The 21,819-nt window shown below is 40.7% G+C and overlaps 1 protein-coding gene across 1 annotated transcript in view; it reads left to right on the forward strand.

Moving 5' to 3' along the window:
- Positions 1-21,819, forward strand: part of sez6b (seizure related 6 homolog b) — a 565,878-nt gene that overhangs the window by 410,585 nt on the left and 133,474 nt on the right. The window contains exon 5 of the mRNA XM_060943954.1: positions 17,989-18,178. Coding sequence (XP_060799937.1) covers positions 17,989-18,178 — 190 coding nt within the window. The remainder of the gene's footprint in view (positions 1-17,988; positions 18,179-21,819) is intronic.

Genomic DNA, 21,819 nt, shown 5'->3' on the forward strand with positions numbered 1-21,819 from the left:
GTTTTCAAAGGGTCTTCTGGGTTATCGAAGTGAATATTAAAATATCTGACAACTAAAGCTTTGTCTAAGGAGATAACCAGGTCTGAGATAAAATCTGCAAATTCAGAAAGAAACTCAGAATATGGCCCCGGGGGCCTGTAAATAACAAGTACCGGAATTAACTGGGTAGACCTATTTTTCGAGGCTACATACATTATATGAGTATGAAGAACTTCAAATGTATTACATTTATAACCAGGTTTTTGTGTTACACCTAGATAATCATTATAAATAACTGCGCCGCCGCCTCCTCTACCAGTTAGACGAGGCTGGTGTATATAACTGTATCCAGGAGGACTCGCTTCATTTAATGCTATATATTCATTTCGCTTAATCCATGTTTCAGTTAAACAAAGTACATTAAACTCCTGATCAGTAATGAGTTCATTAACCAGTAGCGCTTTAGATGTAAGAGATCTATTATTTAATAGCCCCACCTTTAGATCAAAGGTGCTGGCAGCGGCTGTACAGTCAGTATGATCTAATTTTATATTGATTAGGTTACTGGAACAAACTCTCTGAATATTTCTACTTTTTTGTAGAGCTCGGGGAACAGACACAGTCTTGATGTAGTGGACCCTAAGTGACAACTCTGTGCAGCTAGCAGACAGTCGGTTTAGCCTGTTCGTCTGCTCCCTGGCCTTGGCTCTGGATTGTCAGAAATTAACTAGGCCTGTTCTGAGACTATGACCTATGCTGCAGGAAATGAGAGCAGCACCTTCCCGACTGAGATGGATACCGTCCCGCCCTAACAGGCCAGCAGTGCCCTCAAAATTAGCCCAATTATCTATAAAGCCCACACTGTTTTCAGAGCACCACCTGGACAACCAGCAGTTCAGCGACCATAACCTGCTGTAAGCTACATTGCCACTCTCATTGGGATGGGGCCAGAGCATACTACAGCATCGGACATCGCCTTCGCTAATTTAAACACCTCTACAAAGTTACTCTTAGTCATCTCAGACTGACGAAGGCGTATATCATTAGCTCCTGCATGGATAACTATCTTTGAGAACCTGTGCTTGCCTAGGACCCTAAGATTACCTGCTATGTCCGGCACCCTGGCTCCTGGTATACACCTGACTAAAGCTGCTGGTGACCCTAAAGGCTGAGCTAATTTCAGGTGCCGTATGATAGAGTCCCCTATAACCAGAGGTCTTTCAGATTTCTCAGTGGGTGCATCACTAAGGAGAGCAAGCCTGTTCGACACGTGACGCAGAGAGGAGTGGTGCTCCCATGGGCGAGCCTCAGCAGTAGCTTTGGCTCTACGCTTATGCCGCCGAGTTGTCACCCATTCGCCCCGCTGTAAGGGCTCTAATGCCAGAGTTGGGGGATTACTAACTCCACCTAGGGCATCCAGACTTTCCCCTACAGAAACCACACTGTTCTCATTCTCACTGACCTTCTTTAAAGCCTGGATATGCGCTTCTAACACTATAATCTTCTCCGTCAGAGAGCTAACTAATCTGCACTTATTACAAATAAAGCTATTGCTAGCAACAGAGGAAGAATGACTAAACATCCTGCATTCAGCACACTGAACAGGCTGAAGGTGTGCCATGATGAAAGGATTCACATACCTTAATGGAAGATCTGTTGATATTAAAGCAGATCCAATGTGGATGGCCTCCGCTTATGGTCTTTACGCAGGAGGAGAAAAAAAGAAAGCTTCCGGTCTCTGCGTTCTTCCGAAAAAAAGAGAGAGAAAAAAAACGGAGAAAGGAAAGCGAAAGTGGAAAGTGCAAAAAGGAAAGTGAAAGTGCAATAAAAAATGAAGAGGATACTGGAAAATTATTTGTAGAAAAAATAAAAAAGATTAGTAATTAACGCCAACACTCGCGGAAAAAAGATTTGTTGCAAACAACTCGGGAACCAGTAAGTGCGTAGCACAGAATGCGCATGCATGTTGTACCCAGTGTCTCCATGAACAACAGCCATGAAGCAGTAGATCACAAAAAACGTTGCCTGTCCTCTGTTGCATCTCTCGCTACCGAGCTCCAGACTGCCTCTAGAAGCAGCATCAACACAAGAACTGTGTGTTGAAAACTTCATGAAATGGGTTTCCTTGGCCAAGCAGATGCGCACAAACCAAAGATTACTGTGTGCAATACCAAATGTTAACTGGAGTGGTGTAGAGCACACCACCACTGGAATCTGGAGCTGTGGAAACATGTTCTCTAGAGGGATGAATCACCCTTCACTATCTGGCAGTCTGACTGAAAATACTGGGTTTGGAGAATGCCAGGAGAAAGCAACCTACCAGAATACAGCGTGTCTACAGGAATTAAAGGGTGGTGGTGAATGGATAGTGGTCTGGGGCTGTCTACAGTTTTAGATAGTTGTATGCCTCAAACTCTATGGTAACAGTTTGGGAAAGGCTTTCTCCTGTTCCACCATGACATTACCCCTGTGCAGAATTGAGGTCCATAAAGCCATGGTTTAAAGTGTTTGGTATAGAGGAACTCGAACAACAGTGCCTGACCTTACAAATACTCTTTTGACTAAATGGGCAGAAATTTCTCCAGGCGCACTCCAGAAACTTTGTAGAAAGCCTTAACATACATTCTCTATTGAAAGGATACATTCTCTATTGAATGTATGGCACATCATGTAGAGGGGAATCAGACAACAGCAACCACAGACTGTTGAGCAGCTGAAGTCTTGTATCAAGCAAGAATGGACAAAAATTCCAATTGCAAAACTCTGACAATTAGTATCCTCAGATCTCGTTCGATTAAAAAGTGTTATTAAAAGGAAAGGTGATATAATAATACCTCTGTCCCAACTTTTTTGAGTGTGTTGCAGGCATCAAATTCTAACTTTGTTTATATTTACAGAATACAATTAAGTTTGTCAGGAAAACTACTGAAAATCTTTTCTTTGTTCTTTTGTCAGTTAAATGGGTAGTTCTTCAGTAACGGAATTACATTCACAGCAAAATGTGGTAACAAGTTGCAGTACTCAAGATAATAATAATATTAAATAAAAATTTCACACTGTATGAGGGATCTTTTGACCTTAAAAAAAGCATCGAAAAATTGGCTGTGTTTAAATCTGGACGCAAAATATTTTGAATAAAGAAATGTCAGTAACGGAATTACGTCAGAAAAAGCTGAACTTTCCTACTTTTTGGATGTTTTGATTTTGGAGCATGCTCCAGCCAGATTTCATAAAGCCACAACACAATCAATCAATAACTGGTCAGCTGCTATAGCTTTCCTCAAAGACTTAATGAAATAATTACAAGCCATGTATCTAAGCCATATGTGTCATATATAACTGTTAACTTCCTATGTGTATGTTGTATCAATAATAATAATAGTATTTTTTTAGCATTGCTGTTGCGTGTTTGCCTTGCTTGAAAACATATTAACAAAAAAAGAAAGAACTGAACTTTCATTTCTTAAAATTCAAACCAAGATTTCTCTGAAGTGACACTGCTATACAGTAGTTGGGGTGATGATTTTTAAATATGGTTTTCAGTACATTTTGCCTTAAATTTAATACTTTAGCAAGATCACTGAGCTGACAACACTGTAAAAAATAATTTGTTTGTCAAGTGCGCAAGGGAGGCAGATGTATGTGCAGAAGTGTTTATTATAATACAGTGCGATATATACAAAAAGTGCATGAAACACACACAAAGCAAACAGTCCAAATCAGCAGGCAAGGTCATAAACATAAAAACAGGCAAAGGGTCGATTGAGGTGCAAATAGGATGTTGGAGGCAGAACGAGAACTAGGAACAGGAGTCGAGAAACCAGGAAAACCACAAACACGGGAAACAAGGCTCGGTAATGCGCACTGAACGTGGCGTAATACTTCGCATCGTCCTTGCATCAATACAGTCCTTAAATAGCCCAACACTTAGTTCATTAATTGAGAACAGGTGCCCCTTGTTCACGGCGCACGTGCAGGAGCTCACATAATAACGCGCATGCTGGAGCTCACTTGGCGGGCGCACAGCCCGAGGCGTGCCTTTTGGTGCACGCGCCACAGCGCACAGGACTGACATTGTTGTGTTAACTTAAAGTGATTAACCTGGTTGCCTTAAAATTCTGAGTTCATTAAAACTCATACAACCCTGATTCCAAAAAAGTTGGGACAAAGTACAAATTGTAAATAAAAACGGAATGCAATAATTTACAAATCTCAAAAACTGATATTGTATTCACAATAGAACATAGACAACATATCAAATGTCGAAAGTGAGACATTTTGAAATTTCATGCCAAATATTGGCTCATTTGAAATTTCATGACAGCAACACATCTCAAAAAGTTGGGACGGGGCAATAAGAGGCTGGAAAAGTTAAAGGTACAAAAAAGGAACAGCTGGAGGACCAAATTGCAACTCATTAGGTCAATTGGCAATAGGTCATTAACATGACTGGGTATAAAAAGAGCATCTTGGAGTAGCAGTGGCTCTCAGAAGTAAAGATGGGAAGAAGATCACCAATCCCCCTAATTCTGCGCCGACAAATAGTGGAGCAATATCAGAAAGGAGTTCGACAGTGTAAAATTGCAAAGAGTTTGAACATATCATCATCTACAGTGCATAATATCATCAAAAGATTCAGAAAATCTGGAAGAATCTCTGTGCATAAGGGTCAAGGCCGGAAAACCATACTGGGTGCCTGTGATCTTCAGGCCCTTAGACGGCACTGCATCACATACAGGCATGCTTCTGTATTGGAAATCACAAAATGGGCTCAGGAATATTTACCGAGAACATTGTCTGTGAACACAATTCACCGTGCCATCCGCCGTTGCCAGCTAAAACTCTATAGTTCAAAGAAGAAGCCGTATCTAAACATGATCCAGAAGCACAGACGTCTTCTCTGGGCCAAGGCTCATTTAAAATGGACTGTGGCAAAGTGGAAAACTGTTCTGTGGTCAGACAAATCAAAATTTGAAGTTCTTTATGGAAATCAGGGACGCCGTGTCATTCGGACTAAAGAGGAGAAGGACGACCCAAGTTGTTATCAGCGCTCAGTTCAGAAGCCTGCATCTCTGATGGTATGGGGTTGCATTAGTGCGTGTGGCATGGGCAGCTTACACATCTGGAAAGACACCATCAATGCTGAAAGGTATATCCAGGTTCTAGAGCAACATATGCTCCCATCCAGACGACGTCTCTTTCAGGGAAGACCTTGCATTTTCCAACATGACAATGCCAAACCACATACTGCATCAATTACAACATCATGGCTGCGTAGAAGAAGGGTCCGGGTACTGAACTGGCCAGCCTGCAGTCCAGATCTTTCACCCATAGAAAACATTTGGCGCATCATAAAACGGAAGATATGACAAAAAAGACCTAAGACAGTTGAGCAACTAGAATCCTACATTAGACAAGAATGAGTTAACATTCCTATCCCTGAACATGAGCAACTTGTCTCCTCAGTCCCCAGACGTTTACAGACTGTTGTAAAGAGAAAAGGGGATGTCTCACAGTGGTAAACATGGCCTTGTTCCAACTTTTTTGAGATGTGTTGTTGTCATGAAATTTAAAATCACCTAATTTTTCTCTTTAAATAATACATTTTCTTAGTTTAAACATTTGATATGTCATCTATGTTCTATTCTGAATAAAATATGGAATTTTGAAACTTCCACATCATTGCATTCCGTTTTTATTTACAATTTGTACTTTGTCCCAACTTTTTTGGAATCGGGGTTGTAGTAAGTTAGCATTCTGAGGCAATCAAGTTGTATTTTGCAAAAGATGTGACATGTGACAACTTTTCGCCATTTAGCCCCTACCCCTAGTTGCCACCCCTACCCAACCCTAACCCACCACTAAACCTAACCCTAATTCTGACCAATCAAAAGATGTGACGTGACAACTTTTCGCCATTTAGCCCCTACCCTAGTTGCCGCCCCTACCCTAACCCAACCCTAACCTAACACTAAACCTAACCCTAATTCTGACCAATCAAAAGATGTGACATGTGACGATATGAGTTTCAACAAACTTGAAATTTTAAGGCAACCAGGTTAATCACTTTTTTTTTAAATTAACATAACAAATTATTTCTTACAGTGAAGTTAAGGCAATCTTAATAATTTCATAATGTTGGCCTCTCTGCTGAAGAATTGCCCAAATAAAGGTTCACATGAATTAACAAATGAAAGATTTTTGTTTTTATTACATTTTGGAAAATATTCCAATTTTTACGGAAATGGGGGTTAGTATATGAGACGAGGGATCCGAATTTCAACTTAAATTTTCTGACCTTTAGATCTAGATGTGTTAACCAGCTTAGAACATGGCACCCTTTGTTTGAACCCACCGACTGGAACATGTGACTGACGGCTGTTTCTTGTTGCCCAGGCGTGCCCTGGTATGATTTGAATCATAATCTGTTAGATTTACTCGCTCTGATTTACACTGGAATTTGTTCTGCCATGTGTTTGATATAGCCATTTACTTTATTTTCGGTTCATTTTAAAAGTATTCTTATCATTGTGATTGTACAACTGAGTGTTCTTTGGGTGTGTGTTTGTGTGGTTTTTCTTGTCCCAGATAAGCTTGTTATCTTTGGCATGTCAGTACTGATTCGGGAAGCCCTGCTGGAAAGACTGCTACTGGACATCCCTGACCACTTTTTTTTTACCCACCTTGCTTCAACCATTATTTTTTTCCTTTTCTCTCACTGTCTCTCTCACTGCTGCTCTGTGCCTTTCTTCCATATTTCTGTTCTCTCCTCTTGTCTCTGGATGTCTCTCCCTGTAGATTTCCCATGTTGGTTTATTATCCTGTGTTGAACAACTGTAGTTTGTTTATCATAAGGTGAGAGGGGAAGGAGTGGGTAAGTGTCAGCTCTCCAGTGGGAGGAAGTCAGGATCACAAAGCTCTTTTTATAGTCTCATTGCTCTTTGCTCCAGGGCTTTCTGCTAATGTGTTAATGTTAATGTGACACAGCATGCATCTCCAGATTAATTAACTGTCCTCCTGCAGTCAGCGTACTGATATATTCAGCAGTGTGTATATGAGATAAAGAGACGAGAGTCTTATAGTATCTTCTGATTGGACAGTCACGTTTATTGTCTTCCAGATTTGGCCATACTTTATTAAGCCTGTGTGTTGTACGTGAATCAGCTGATGTGACTTGTGAGACATAACCAAAGACATAACCAAGCTAAACAGTTACTGTACAGTCACACAACTGGCAGAAACACTTTTCTCTGATCAGAGAGCTCCATGTGCAACGGCAGCCCTCCTGTTGATTCTTCTCTCAGATCACACTGCCGAACACACACTATACTCTTCTCCTGAACCAGAAACACAAACCACTTCTCTTTCAACAGACCCCTAGTCAGAAAAAAAGCTGCCACATTATATTTAAGCTATTCCATGAAATCGAGTCGTACATGAGCTGATAGCCAATGAGGCGTGTAGTGCTGAGTTAGCTATAAGCCATGTACGATGAGATTGAGTGGAATAACTGTTTTATTCTATCCACGTTCACTGGATTTTGAGAAACAGAGCATTTTTATTTGTATTTTTTGCAAATTCGATAAATAAACGTTATACAAAACGTCCAACAAAATAATTTCCGCTTAGAATGTAAACAAGCCAGTGAAATGAAAGTAGCAATTTATGAAAAATGCTATAATAATCTCATCTCATCTCATTATCTCTAGCCGCTTTATCCTGTTCTACAGGGTCGCAGGCAAGCTGGAGCCTATCCCAGCTGACTACAGGCGAAAGGCGGGGTACACCCTGGACAAGTCGCCAGGTCATCACAGGGCTGACAGCTATAATAATAATTCTTGAAAAAAATAAAAAGATGCGTTCTTACTATCAAATACTTTTACTCCATACTTTGTTGTTGTTTTTTTATGCCTCCGCCATTGTAAGGTGCAGGAGGCATTATGTTTTCGGGTTGTCCATCTGTCCGTGCGTGCGTCCGTCCCGAAACCCTGTGAACACGATATCTCCAAGGCAGATGAAAGGAATTTCACCAGACTTTCACCATTTGTACATTTGGGGACAAAGATAAACTGATTAGATTTTGAGATCAAAAGGTCTAAGGTCAAGATTACTGTGAGGTCAAATGTCCATCCCCAAATCACAACTTAATAAGGCGTGTAGTCTACCAGGCAGAGGCATCCCCATCGATGCCGTTGGCGTCGAGTTCTATCTAGTTTTTTGTATTTTTGGGGGTTTTGTTTTCAAGTAGTTTTATTTTGTCCTCGGTTGGTTCAGCCACACACTCCGCCATTTTGTTTTTCTCTACTCACGGTATATGAGCTGATAGCCTAGTAGTAGAGTAGCCAATCAGAGCACATCATTGCTCATATCCGGTGAATGTGGATAGAATAAAATGCAATAGCACAGGTTCACTGAAACTTCAGCTGTCTTCAGTAGTCCAGTTTTGGTGAGCCTGTGCCTGCTATAGCCTCAGACTCCTTTTCTTGGTTCACAGAAATGGAATCTCTCAACTGTCTTTGGCCCATCTGCCTCAAGGTTTCACATGTTATGTGTTCTGAGATGTGTTTCTGATTACCATGGATGTAATGAGTGGTTATTAAAATTCCTTTTAGCTCAAACAATCTGGTCAATCTTATCTGATCTCTCACATGGACAAGGTGTTTCCATCTGCAGAACTGGTGCTCACTGGATATACAGTATATATATATAAAATTATGTGTAAAGTCAAGCGACTGTGATGTGTGTGTGTGTGTGTGTGTGTGTGTGTGTGTGTGTGTGTGTGTGAAAATCTCAGGAGAACACCAAGATCACATTTTTTCCCATTCTGATGTTTGATATGAAAATTAACTGAAGCATTTGGCCTGTAGCTGCAAGATATTATTCATTGTGCTTGAGGATAATTGCATAAATGATCAGGGGAATAAATGTTTCTAATAAAATGGACAGTGAATGTGAATTCCTATTACAGTATGTGAAAATATTATGGCTGCATGGATTGCATTTCTTTTCTTTTCAATACTATACTGATATCAGAGTATCAGATCACTGATATGTATTCCATATTGAATATATGCTCCCAGCAAGGCTTTTCTTTTCTTTTTTCATGCTTTTTTAACACCACTTTTTGGAACATACTCTGAGCTGTAATCATGAATATATTTTGGCACAATCTGCATTGGACGAGTAACAAACGTATCCAAATATCAATATTTATTATATGGCATGAGCTACTTTTGGTAAAATTGTGCGCTCTGAATGGTTCTTTGGCAGGGAGTATTTTCCCGTAATGCCCGTGGGCAGTTACGTACTTTCTTTCCAAGGCGCTGGCTTTCAATGTTGCAAAAAAACAAAACGACAAAAAAAGATTAATTGGAAATCAAAATGGAATAAAAAACAGCCGAAACACAAAATACAAACACGTCACCGAGTTATTCATGAAATGAGCAACGAAGCGCGTTCAGAAACCGCTAACCGTTTATTCTGCATGCGTAACTCAACTATGTTACAAATATGACGTGATTGAAAGCAGTGTCACGCTCATTATAACGGCTGTTTATTTTAATCTTAGAAATAAAAAATCCATAGAATTAACTCCTTATTAACCTCACTTGCTCTGTCTTTATGGGAAAATATCAGACATTGGTCTTTTTGTACAGTCCGTACTGTCAAGACCAACGTCTGATATTTTCCCGTAAAAACCTTGCAAGTGAGGTTAATAAGTAGTTAATAACAAAAAAAAAAAACATTTATTATTATTTGGTTTTTGTCAATAAAAAATTTAGTAAGTTTTCAACATTATTATTGATTTTTGCAGATCAGATGGTGTTCGATACAAGTTGGTTGGCGAACAACCCATGGTATAGTGTATATAGTTGACAAACACCATTGTATTTATTTGTTAAGTATTACTAATTGCTAATTACAGAAATATGGGCAACAAGTATCCAGTGTGATGGTGAAACTTTGACAGATTAGAAGAGACTAGATAGAACTCGAAGCCAACAGCGTCGATGGGGATGCCTCCGCCTGGTAGACTACACGCCTTATTAAATTGTGATTTGGGGATGGACATTTGACCTCACAGTAATCGTGACCTGGTGAAATTACTTGTATCTGCCTTGGAGATATTGTGTTCGCAAGGTTTTCGGACAGACATCTGACCTCACAGTGACCTTGACCTTAGACCTTTTGATCTCAAAATCTAATCAGTTCATGTTTGTCCCAAAGCGCACAAATGGTGAAAGTTTGGTGAAATTCTTTTCATTAGCCTTTGAGATATCATGTTCACAAGGTTTCAGGACGGATGCACGGACGGACGGACAACCCGAAAACATAATGCCTCTTGCACCTTAAGGTGGCGGAGGCATAAAAACAAAAAGTTTATCGGCATCATGACTCATATAATAGTGCACTATGCATCCATTGTCTGTAACTGCTTATCTTGTGCAGAGTCACGAGCAAGCTGGAGCCTATCCCAGCTGACTATGGGCGAGAGGCGGGGTACACCCTGGACAAATTGCCAGATCATCACAGGGCCAACACATAGAGACAAACAACCATTCACACTCAAAAAAAGCCACCAATTAACTTAACCTGCATGTCTTTGAGGGAAACCAGAGCACCCAGAGGAAATCCACACAGACACAGGGAGAACATGCAAACTCCACACAGAAAGGCCCCTGTCAACCGCTGGGCTCGAACCCAGAACCTTCTTGCTGTGAGGCAACAGTGCTAACCACTACACCACCATGCTGCCCTAATAGTGCACTCATTTACTTCTATTTACATCTGACATGATTCAAGTAAACCTAGTAGTCTGTGTTTTTTTTATGCCTCCGCCACCGTAAGGTGCAGGAGGCATTATGTTTTCGGGTTGTCCGTGCGTCCGTCCGTCCCGAAACCTTGTGAACACGATATCTCAAAGGCTACTGAAAGGAATGTCACCAAACTTTTACCGTTTGTGCACTTTGGGACAAACATGAACTGATTAGATTTTGAGATCAAAAGGTCTAAGGTCAAGGTCACTGTGAGGTCAAATGTCTGTCCGAAAACCTTGTGAACACAATATCTCCAAGACAGATGAAAGGAATTTCACCAAACTTTCACCATTTGTGCATTTGGGGACAAAGATAAACTGATTAGATTTTGAGGTCAAAAGGTCTAAGGTCAAGACGTCCATGCATGCGTGCGTCCGTGCGTGTGTCCATCCCGAAACCTTGTGAACACGATATCTCAAAGGTTAATGAAAGGAATTTCACCAAACTTTCACCAAACTTTCACCATTTGTGCACTTTGGGATGAACATGAACTGATTAGATTTTGAGGTTAAAAGGTCACAGGTCAAGATTACTGTGAGGTCAAATGTCCATCCCCAAACTTTGTGAACACCATATCTCAAAGACTAATGAAAGGAATTTCACCAAACTTTCACCATTTGTGCACTTTAGGACAAACATGAACTGATTAGATTTTGAGATCAAAAGGTCTAAGGTCAAGGTCACTGTGAGGTCAAATGTCTGTCCGAAAACCTTGTGAACACGATATCTCCAAGGCAAATGAAAGGAATTTCACCAAACTTTCACCATTTGTGCACTTTGGGACAAACATGAACTGATTAGATTTTGAGATCAAAAGGTCTAAGGTCAAGGTCACTGTGAGGTCAAATGTCTGTCCGAAAACCTTGTGAACACGATATCTCCAAGGCAAATGAAAGGAATTTCACCAAACTTTCACCATTTGTGCACTTTGGGACAAACATGAACTGATTAGATTTTGAGATCAAAATGTCTAAGGTCAAGGTCACTGTGAGGTCAAATGTCTGTCCGAAAACCTTGTGAACACAATGTCTCCAAGGCAAATGACAGGAATTTCACCACACATTCACCATTTGTGCGCTTTGGGACAAACATGAACTGATTAGATTTTGAGGTTAAAAGGTCACAGGTCAAGATTACTGTGAGGTCAAATGTCCATCCCCAAGTCACAACTTAATAAGGCGTGTAGTCTACCAGGCGGAGGCATCCCCATCGACGTCGTTGGTGTCGAGTTCTATCTAGTTTTTTTTGTTATTTCAAGTTGGTTGTGGGACATCTGTGAGAAGACAGTTTAATATTGGTTAATTATAAAGTAAGTATGACAGATCCGAAAAGCCTCTGAATATCAGAAACGCAGTATATCAATTACTTTCCATTCCTCTGCTTCACTTCATGCTGATTCCCTGTGGACAGATTGTACGAGCAGGAATAATAGATTTGAGATTAGATTTCCCTCCTTCTGATCCTGTTAGCCGTGCTTGGCACTAAAGGAAATGGATGTTTTCATCAGGAATGACCTGGCATGCCTTCCTCACGACATGTGTGCATACCAGCATCTGTGTCTGTCTGACAAGTCGTGTTTATACAATGGATTATCCGTGTGAGGAAGGTAATTGGGCCGAATGCCAACTCAAATTGGATTACAGCATGCAGTATTTTGGACGCGTTTCATTATGCCAGGGCTTTTAGTTTAATGTGATTACTTTGTAATACATGTTTTATAGCCCATATTAAGACTTTATTAAGTGTGAATAAATTATTGAGTACCTGTTAATGTTAAAGAACCTGATATACTGCTGTGTTTTGCTTAGATTTACAATAATAAACTTTTAATTACCTTCCAATAACCTGCAACATATACTGTACATTTATAAATGTTGTGCAGCATTTAGCATGCAATCTTTCTGACTTTAATGCTAAGTATGAAGGAGATCTAAATATAGTCTGTGTAGCAAAGGTCTGGCAGAGGTGTATTCCTATCTGAATTAATTACACATCTCTAACCCGAAAGGGATGTGTGTGCTAGTATGTGTCAGGCTTCATTAACCTGTCCCAGTATCCATATGAGGTTTGATTTGCTCCCTGGGTCATTTCCATTTATCGGAATCTGATTCTCATTACGTTTGGAGAGCAGAGGCGATTCGAGGCCACCTTGGCTGGCTTATATAAGCTCTGCGATGTATCGCTCACACAGGTGAATTCATCTGGCCATGCTTGTTTGGTACACTTAAGCTCAAGGATACAGACTTGCCTCAGTTTTTGTGCTATACACCACAATGTCACACCTCCTCCAGCTGGGACACTGACTCACAAGGTTGTTTACTGTGTGAAGGAGAAGACGTGCAATGGATGCACACGCCAGCTGTGGCAGACAGGTGATTGTCACTCACCTGGCTTTCCTGGGTAATTAATGGCCAGGTTTGGCAGCGATGTGGCCCAACAGTGAATAAAGATGCAACAGGAATGCAACATACGTGCCACTGACGCTCTGTCTCAGTCCATGGAGCTGTAAAAGCCAACTGAATCTGCTGAAGGCATTATCTGGGTTGTCTGCTATAATGATGTGTGGGAGAGCATTATTATGGGTTTGCTGTGTGTTAAAGAACACAATGTGGCTCGATGTAGCCACAATATGCTTGCAATGAGTCCGAAATTAAGGTGCAGTTTACTAAACCTGTATCTAATCTCAAAATCTAATCAAAAGAACCCCAAGTGTAAAACCACTAAGATATACTGCATATTATAATAGACAATAAAAGAAGGTGTTTAAAAGTCCTGTGGAATGGAGGAGAGACACTACAGGAGAAAAGGCAGGGAAATTTTCATGCAGAGCTCGCCACTGCTAATTTATAAAAGGTCTTCGGGATCTTTAAAATGTCACATTAACAGGTTTTTATGTTCTCAGCCAATGCGAGACTTCGGATCATGGCATACTTGCATATACATAAAAGTAATGGCTTTGATTTACTGAAGACACCGAAATGGAGCTTAATGTAGCCTCTTTAGTTTAGAGGCTAGAAAAATACAAAAGACAACTCGCAAATTCTTTAGAAGCAGATTAGTTTTAGTCACTGCGGTAAGACTTACTTACGAGTGTTAGTGTTATTTGTGTTACTAGTGTTACTCCAAGTAACATGTTAAATGACAAATATAACAATGAGGAGTGCACTTCTTTTCATCAGCCAGGGTTACCAGTTACCTCCATGACCAGTGGTGATGGAGGTAAAAATATTTTTCTCAGCAGCAAAAAACGGCTACTGTAAACAAAAACATTGCAGGTCTATTGCATGTATAAGAAATTGTGTTATTGATTATAAAGAATGAGTTGTCAATAGAAAGAAACTGCGCATACCGTATATATATATATATTTATATATATCATCTCATCTCATTATCTGTAGCCACTTTATCCTGTTCTACAGGGTCGTAGGCAAGCTGGAGCCTATCCCAGCTGACTACGGGCGAAAGGCGGGGTACACCCTGGACAAGTCACCAGGTCATCACAGGGCTGACACATAGACACAGACAACCATTCACACTCACATTCACACCTACGCTCAATTTAGAGTCACCAGTTAACCTAACCTGCATGTCTTTGGACTGTGGGGGAAACCGGAGCACCTGGAGAAAACCCACGCGGACACGGGGAGAACATGTAAACTCCACACAGAAAGGCCCTCGCCGGCCACGGGGCTCGAACCCGGACCTTCTTGCTGTGAGGCGACAGCGCTAACCACTACACCACCGTGCCACCCTGGTAAAAACATTTCTTTTTTTTATTTTTCAAGAATTATTATTATTACCGCATTTTTCACAAATTGCTCCTGTCATTTCACTGGTTTGTTTACATTCTAGGCGGAAATTATTTTGTCGGACGTTTTGTATAAAGGTTTTATTTATCGAATTTGCAAAAAATAAAAATAAAAATGCTCTGTTTCTCAAAATCCAATGAATGTGGATAGAATAAAAGAGTTATTCCAATCAATATCGTCGTACATGGCTTCTAGCCAACTCGGTGCTACGCGCAGTTTCTTTCTAATATACTCTGTGTATATATATATATATATATATATATATATATATATATATATATATATACCAGTTATTCCACAAAATCAAGTCCGACATGAGTTGGCTATAAGCCATGTATGACAAGATTGAGTGGAATAACTCTTTTATTCTATCCACATTCATTGGATTTTGAGAAACAGAGCATTTTTATTTTTTACAAGTTCAATAAATAAAAACTTTATACAGAACGTCTGACAAAATTGTTTCCGCTTAGAATGTAAACAAACTGGCAAAATGACAGTAACAATTTGTGAAAAATGCAATAATAATAATTCTTGAAAAATAAAAAAGATACATTCTTACCATCAAATACTTTCATTCCATATTTTCTTGCTTTTTTGTATTTTGGAGGGGTTTTGTTTTCGAGGACAGTTTTTATTTCATCTTCAGTTGGTTCAGCAACACGCGCCGCCATTTTGTTTTTCTTTACTCATGGTATTGCTGGGTTTCAGTCACGTGACTTTTCTTAGCGGTTTTACCGGAAGTGAAATAGCTGGTGGTCTAAACGGCTGCCGTAGTGCAAACAACTAGCGATAACTTATCAGAGTACACTCGTAATCTAGAAGCCACTGCTCGCTTTAGATATATTCAGAAGATTGCTATGTGCAATGGAATCGACCCCTACAGTCTGGGAAAGAAGGATTTGTCATATGATCTCAAAAACTACCCTATGTAAAAAACAAACCAGCAAAATGACAGTAGTAATTTGTGAAAAATGCTATAATAATAATTATTGAAAAATAAAAAAGATATATCCTTACCATCAAATACTTTAATTCCATTTTTTTTTGGGGGGGGGGGGGGGGGGCACATCTTCTTCTTCTTCTTCTTCTTCAGGGTTTTTTTGGTGGTTGGCAAACCAACTTAAAGGTGCATCACCGCCACCGACTGGGCTGGAGTGTGGAACAGGAGATATTGGAGGAAAAAAAATCCCAAAAAACTATATTCTTTTAGTCATTTCTGTTCTTTTAAATACTTGGCAACAATTTTTGGGGTTTTGTTTCGAGTCGAGTTTTTATTTCATCCTCGGTTGGTTCAGCAACATGCGCCGCCATTTTGATTTTCTCTACTCATGGTATATGAGCTGATAGCCTAGTAGTAGAATAGCCAATCAGAGCATACGAATGCTCATATCCAGTGAATGTGGATAGAACAAACAAACAAATAAATAAATGGGGCGGCACAGTGGTGTAGTGGTGATCACTGTCACCTGACAGCAAGAAGGTCCGGGTTCGAGCCCAGTGGCCTGCGAGGGCCTTTCTGTGCGGAGTTTGCATGTTCTCCCCGTGTCCGCGTGGGTTTCCTCCGGGTGCTCCGGTTTCCCCCACAGTCCAAAGACATGCAGGTTAGGTTAACTGGTGACTCTAAATTGACCGTAGGTGTGAATGTGAATGGTTGTCTGTGTCTATGTGTCAGCCCTGTGATGACCTGGCGACTTGTCCAGGGTGTACCCCGCCTTTCGCCCGTAGTCAGCTGGGATAGGCTCCAGCTTGCCTGCGACCCTGTAGAACAGGATAAAGTGGCTACAGATAATGGATGGACAATAATGGGCAGTTTTTTGAATTCATGATGCTGATGAAAAACAGACAGAATACAGAAAAAAATGTGTTTTTGATTAATGACTTTGCATGGTGACACAGTGGTTAGCACTGTCACCTCACAGCAAAACGAGTCCGGGTTCAAACCTCATGGCTGACGGGGTCTTTCTCTGTGGAGTGTGCAGGTTCTCTCTGTGTCTGTGTGGGCTTCCTCCCACTTCAAAGACATGCAGATTCGGTAAAAATTGTTGAACTTGTACATCACTCTGGATAAGAGCATCTGCTAAACGCCTGTAATGTAATGCATTCCTTAGACGGTTCAACAAGGCAGTTGTCAAAACAAGGTAGTTCAATACCACAAAACTGAAAACACTAGGCTTGGAAATAATGATTACAAAAAAAGCATGATAAGGCTTTGCTATTGATACAACAGGGTGTACATTGTGTCAGGGAGTAACACAACTCAGTAACAAACAGGATAAGGTGTGGAGACAGGACTAGAAAAACATCAAAACACACACATCTCTGTCATGAAGGTAACAAAGAGATGCTGATTTTTTTTCTCCAAAATTTCAATATCTAATGTTTTAAGGTTAAGAAGTTTTTTTATTTGTTTGTTTTCTAAAATTTGATTACAGTCTAATGAGCCAGAACAGATCAGAGGTGGGTTCCCAAAACCCTCTTAAGGCTAAGAGCATCTTTAATTACCTCTTAAGATCTATTGTTATGCTAATGTGGTTTTTCCCAAACAACATCATCGCCAAAGCAGTCCTGTAGTTTGCTCTTGACTTCCGAGAGATCCGGACCACTCTTTCACAACAAAGAGCGACTCACTCGCAGCCGAATACACAGAATGCAAGTTGCAAGTACATTGAGTTAATTATTAAATAAATATACACAAAACATTTATTTCAATATGTTATGGAATCACGTATGGATATTATAATGTCACATTGATATCACCACATTTTAATCTCCATTAGGCGAGTGATTATCTCATTTATCTCATTGCCAACTTGGCGTTGTGGATAACAGTTGAAATAATCCTGACTGCTTGATTGGGTAACAGTGATATGAGCGGGCACGGGAGAAAAAAATTAACTTAATTATTTAGTTTATTCTTTGCTCATTATTTTGTGTGAACGTTTGTTCAAAAATTGATCATCCAAACATGTAAAATCATTTAAATTATTACCACATTATAAATGTAATGTTTAACGATGATACAATATATTAACATATTTTAACACTTTATATTTCATTGTTTTTTGGTTAAAAACAAAAACAAAAAACAAATGCCATGTGACCTCATCGACCGGATTTAGCAACTACTAATGCCTTCAGCAACAACAGTATGAAGGCCTTTAGCAACTACTAATGCCTATATCAGGGACGTGCATTGCAAAGATGCTCTTAGCAAAGACTCCTTACGAGTGAGTTTGAGAAAACCATGTACAGAGACAACATTCGTTGCTTAAGAATGTCTTTAAGCTTACTCTTTAGCCCTAAAGTGCAACCTTATTGGAAAACCTACGATATGATAGTGTGTCAAATTCACACCCTCTCTTTATCTTTTTTGCATTTAGGTGATGAATGTGAGTTTGGCTGAAGGGGACTCTGTACGGTTCGAGGATCTGGGAGGCCGTGAGCCATCAGTGCTGGCTAATGAGTCCATCCTGATGAAGGGTTTGGTGGTGCGCAGCTACAGCAACCAGATCTCTGTCCACTTCCATAGCCGCCGACCCTGCCACGGCTCCTTCCTCTTACTCTACCAAGGTAATTGCGCCCATGTAGCAGCTGGCGAATATATCTCTCTCTCTCTCTCTCTCTCTCTCTCTCTCTCTCTGTGTGTGTGTGTGTGTGTGTGTGTGTGTGTGTGTGTGTGTGTCAGAGAGAGAAAGGAGTCTGGCACTGTGCCAGAGCTTGAGACAAAACCCACTGCTTATGAGTACACTTTCTGATTAGATTGGTGAGCGCGATTATGCGTCTGGGAGGAAGGAGCTCTCAATCATTACTTTCCATTATGAGAGGCTCTCTGTGCAACGAGGAGGAAAATACTTCTTGTTATCACTTGTCAGGATAATATGCTTATGTTAGCCTGAAAATGACAACTGCTGTCAATAGGCTGCCACATAATTACACTGGAGTAGGGCTCAGATGAAATTCCCTGCTAATAGTCCTTTAACAGAGATATGTGACAAATCAGGAAAAAGGTTATTGAGTTCTCTACACTGCCAAGGTTTGTTTTTCATTTTGTGGAGGTGCTGGGGGGGGGGAAAAAGAAGATTACTTTGTATGCAGACAAATCCCTTTTGTTCCTGTGAACTAATGAACTGTGGCAGGTTAGCAGTGGGGTAATACAATTTCACAGGCTGCGAACGTGGCTGTTGGATAAGAGAACCTTTTTCCTCATTTTCTCTGTCTCTGTGTCTTTTCCCCCTCTCCTTCTTTCTGGGTGGGTGTATGTGTGAGGAGGGGCTGGTGGTAATCAACTGTGTGTATCTCCCAAAGAGTGTATCCTGCCCAGCTTAAAAGAAGGCTTTCATGCCTTTATTAAGCTCACAGGAATCATCCAAAGGCTTTGCTGAGCTCCATCTATAATGACTTGGAGTTTTGATACCAAACGTCCAATTACCACCTGTTCTCTCGTGTGCATCAACAAATATGCTGGCTGGAGCTGCACAAATGAGAATAAATAATGTTGCAGTAGTAATTACATTTCAAGAAAAATTTCGAAAGGTAGCAAGAATGACTCCTTGTTATTTTCCTTAGAAACTGGGCCGAGAACAGGACCTTTCTGATCCATGTATATCTCATCTCATTATCTCTAGCCGCTTTATCTTGTTCTACAGGGTCGCCGGCAAGCTGGAGCCTATCCCAGCTGACTACGGGCAAAAGGCGGGGTACACCCTGGACAAGTCGCCAGGTCATCACAGGGCTGACACATAGACACAGACAACCATTCACACTCACATTCACACCTACGCTCAATTTAGAGTCACCAGTTAACCTAACCTGCATGTCTTTGGACTGTGGGGGAAACCGGAGCACCCGGAGGAAACCCACGCGGACACGGGGAGAACATGCAAACTCCGCACAGAAAGGCCCTCGCCGGCCACGGGGCTCGAACCCGGACCTTCTTGCTGTGAGGCGACAGCGCTAACCACTACACCACCGTGCCGCCATCCATGTATATATGCAGGAATAATAATAATAATAATTTCAATTTATACCACGCCTTTCTCAAAACCCAAGGTAGCTTTACAATTATAGGGAACAAACAAATAAATAAAGTCCACCAAATAAAGGTCAGGATGTCATTCCAATGGTGTAGCAGCCACAGTCCTACCAAAAGGCGCACGAAAACAAGTCCCACACTGCCAGCATGGCCGCCATGCCGCCGCCAGGCAACATCACTTGGAACACCACGCCATGGATCCACAAAGCAAGCACAGAAGCACCGCCACACAGAGCGCTGGTACGTCCCAAACCGCCTGCACAGCTGCCGCGACCCCCGAGCAACATCTCTTGGAACATCATGCCAAGCACTAAAGCACAGAGCGCTGGACAACCACGATGTTAAAATGAGCAACGAGCTCACTGCAGTCCATAGCTAGGAGCACAGGCATCACCCACGGTGAACCAAGGTCTGGAGGGAACCGACGCCCAAAACTGGGTCCGGAGCTACACCACAACCCGCGGACTAAAACATACAAACTAAAACAAACATCAAACTACACAAACACGCACAAAAAAAATATATGTAAAAAATTAATTTAAAAAAAATCATTTTTTCCCCCACAGTATTGTGCAAAAGTCTTAGGCACGTGTAAAGAAATGCTGTTGACCAAAAATGGCTTAAAAATAATGAAATGAAATGTTTCAACATTAAAAAATACTATAAACAGCAGTAAGCCATCATAAATGAATGAAACAAAGTCAATATTTGGTGTGAGATGACCCTTTGCTTTAAAAAAACAAAAAAGGTACCCTATAGGTACATGTGGTTACTGCTTATAAATCAAATTGTTTTCTGATCCCATGTCCATACAGTAAATAGAGCATATATATTTACTCTATGAGGCAGTAGCCACAAAAATGAAGTGTAATTCAAAAATGAACAATTTAAAAATCACAGAAGTAAAATATACCAAGAGTCTGTACTTTATTATTCTACTCTTACGTCTTACAGTTTTCGAAACTGAAACTTCCGAACCGAGGCTGACATACACACGCTGTCGCCATGACCCAAACTCTTATTTCCCTGAAAAGGCCCGGCGCTAGAGCTCAGTGATCTCAATACTCTTTTCGACAACTTCCTGCAACAATTCGGAAGTACTTTACATCTACGTCACACATGGGACCACTGGCCAAAGAAGGTGAGGAAAGGGGGACAGGAGTATATTTTAAAAGAGGAACGCACTTTCCTTTGGTAATAAGCATGAACATGTCTGAAAGCAATTTCTTTAGTCTTGTCCAGTTATTTTGAATGGTGAACCGAATTGTATATACTCACTGGCCATTTTAATAGGAACACCTGTATGCGCATGTGCAGTGTGTGATTGTTACATTCATTCTTGCATTCTTACAATATGAGGCTGTAGCCACAAAAAAAAAAAAAAATAGTAGTCTGAGGTACAATGAGTGCAGTTTTATAAGGAAATGAGCTGTAGGTTTTACTGAGCATCTTACAGGACCGGACACAGTTCTTCTGGACACTTTGACTGTCGCACTCGCTTCTTCATTTTGCACCAAAACCCAGCAGCCTTCATTATGTTTTCTTTTTTAATCTGAAAAGTGGTGTCTTATTTATGTAATATGCTGCTCAGATACAAACTTTTTTAAATTTTTTTGCTGGAAAACAAACTTTCGGACTCTAAAATGTTTTTGTACTGACTCAATAATGTCAAAGTCATAAAATGGAAATCTATAACAAAGTTTGTATGTAAACAGACTACATAGGAATGGTACTGATGGCATTGTTTGGCCCCATGCTGTATAGTGTTAATGATGCTTCACAAGTCCATCCATAGTCTATCACGTGGCGCTCCACTAGACACCCCATCTGTCCTCCACACCTGCACGTTTGGCAGTAGCCTGCATTATTTGACAGATGGGAGCTCCTCTAAATAGCAGTCTGTATCAGGAGGCAAGCACATTAAAGATTAAAGACTCTCAATAATTCACATGACAATGAAAGGGCAGAACCACCCCTCCCATCAGGTAGAGTTAAAGGTTAAATACAAACAAGGCAGGATTGATGGACTGGATTTGGGAGGAGAGACGTGAGTTTAGGGCCTGACCGTCTATTCGAAAAATAATCATCACTAACAATACTCCAGAGTTCACAGATCAAATGTTATGAGATCCTAAGATTTTGCTTACTTCCCTGGGATCGCTTATACCAGTGTAGAGAG

The sequence above is a fragment of the Neoarius graeffei genome, chromosome 17 (genome assembly GCF_027579695.1).
Source record: "Neoarius graeffei isolate fNeoGra1 chromosome 17, fNeoGra1.pri, whole genome shotgun sequence".
NCBI lineage: Eukaryota > Metazoa > Chordata > Actinopteri > Siluriformes > Ariidae > Neoarius > Neoarius graeffei.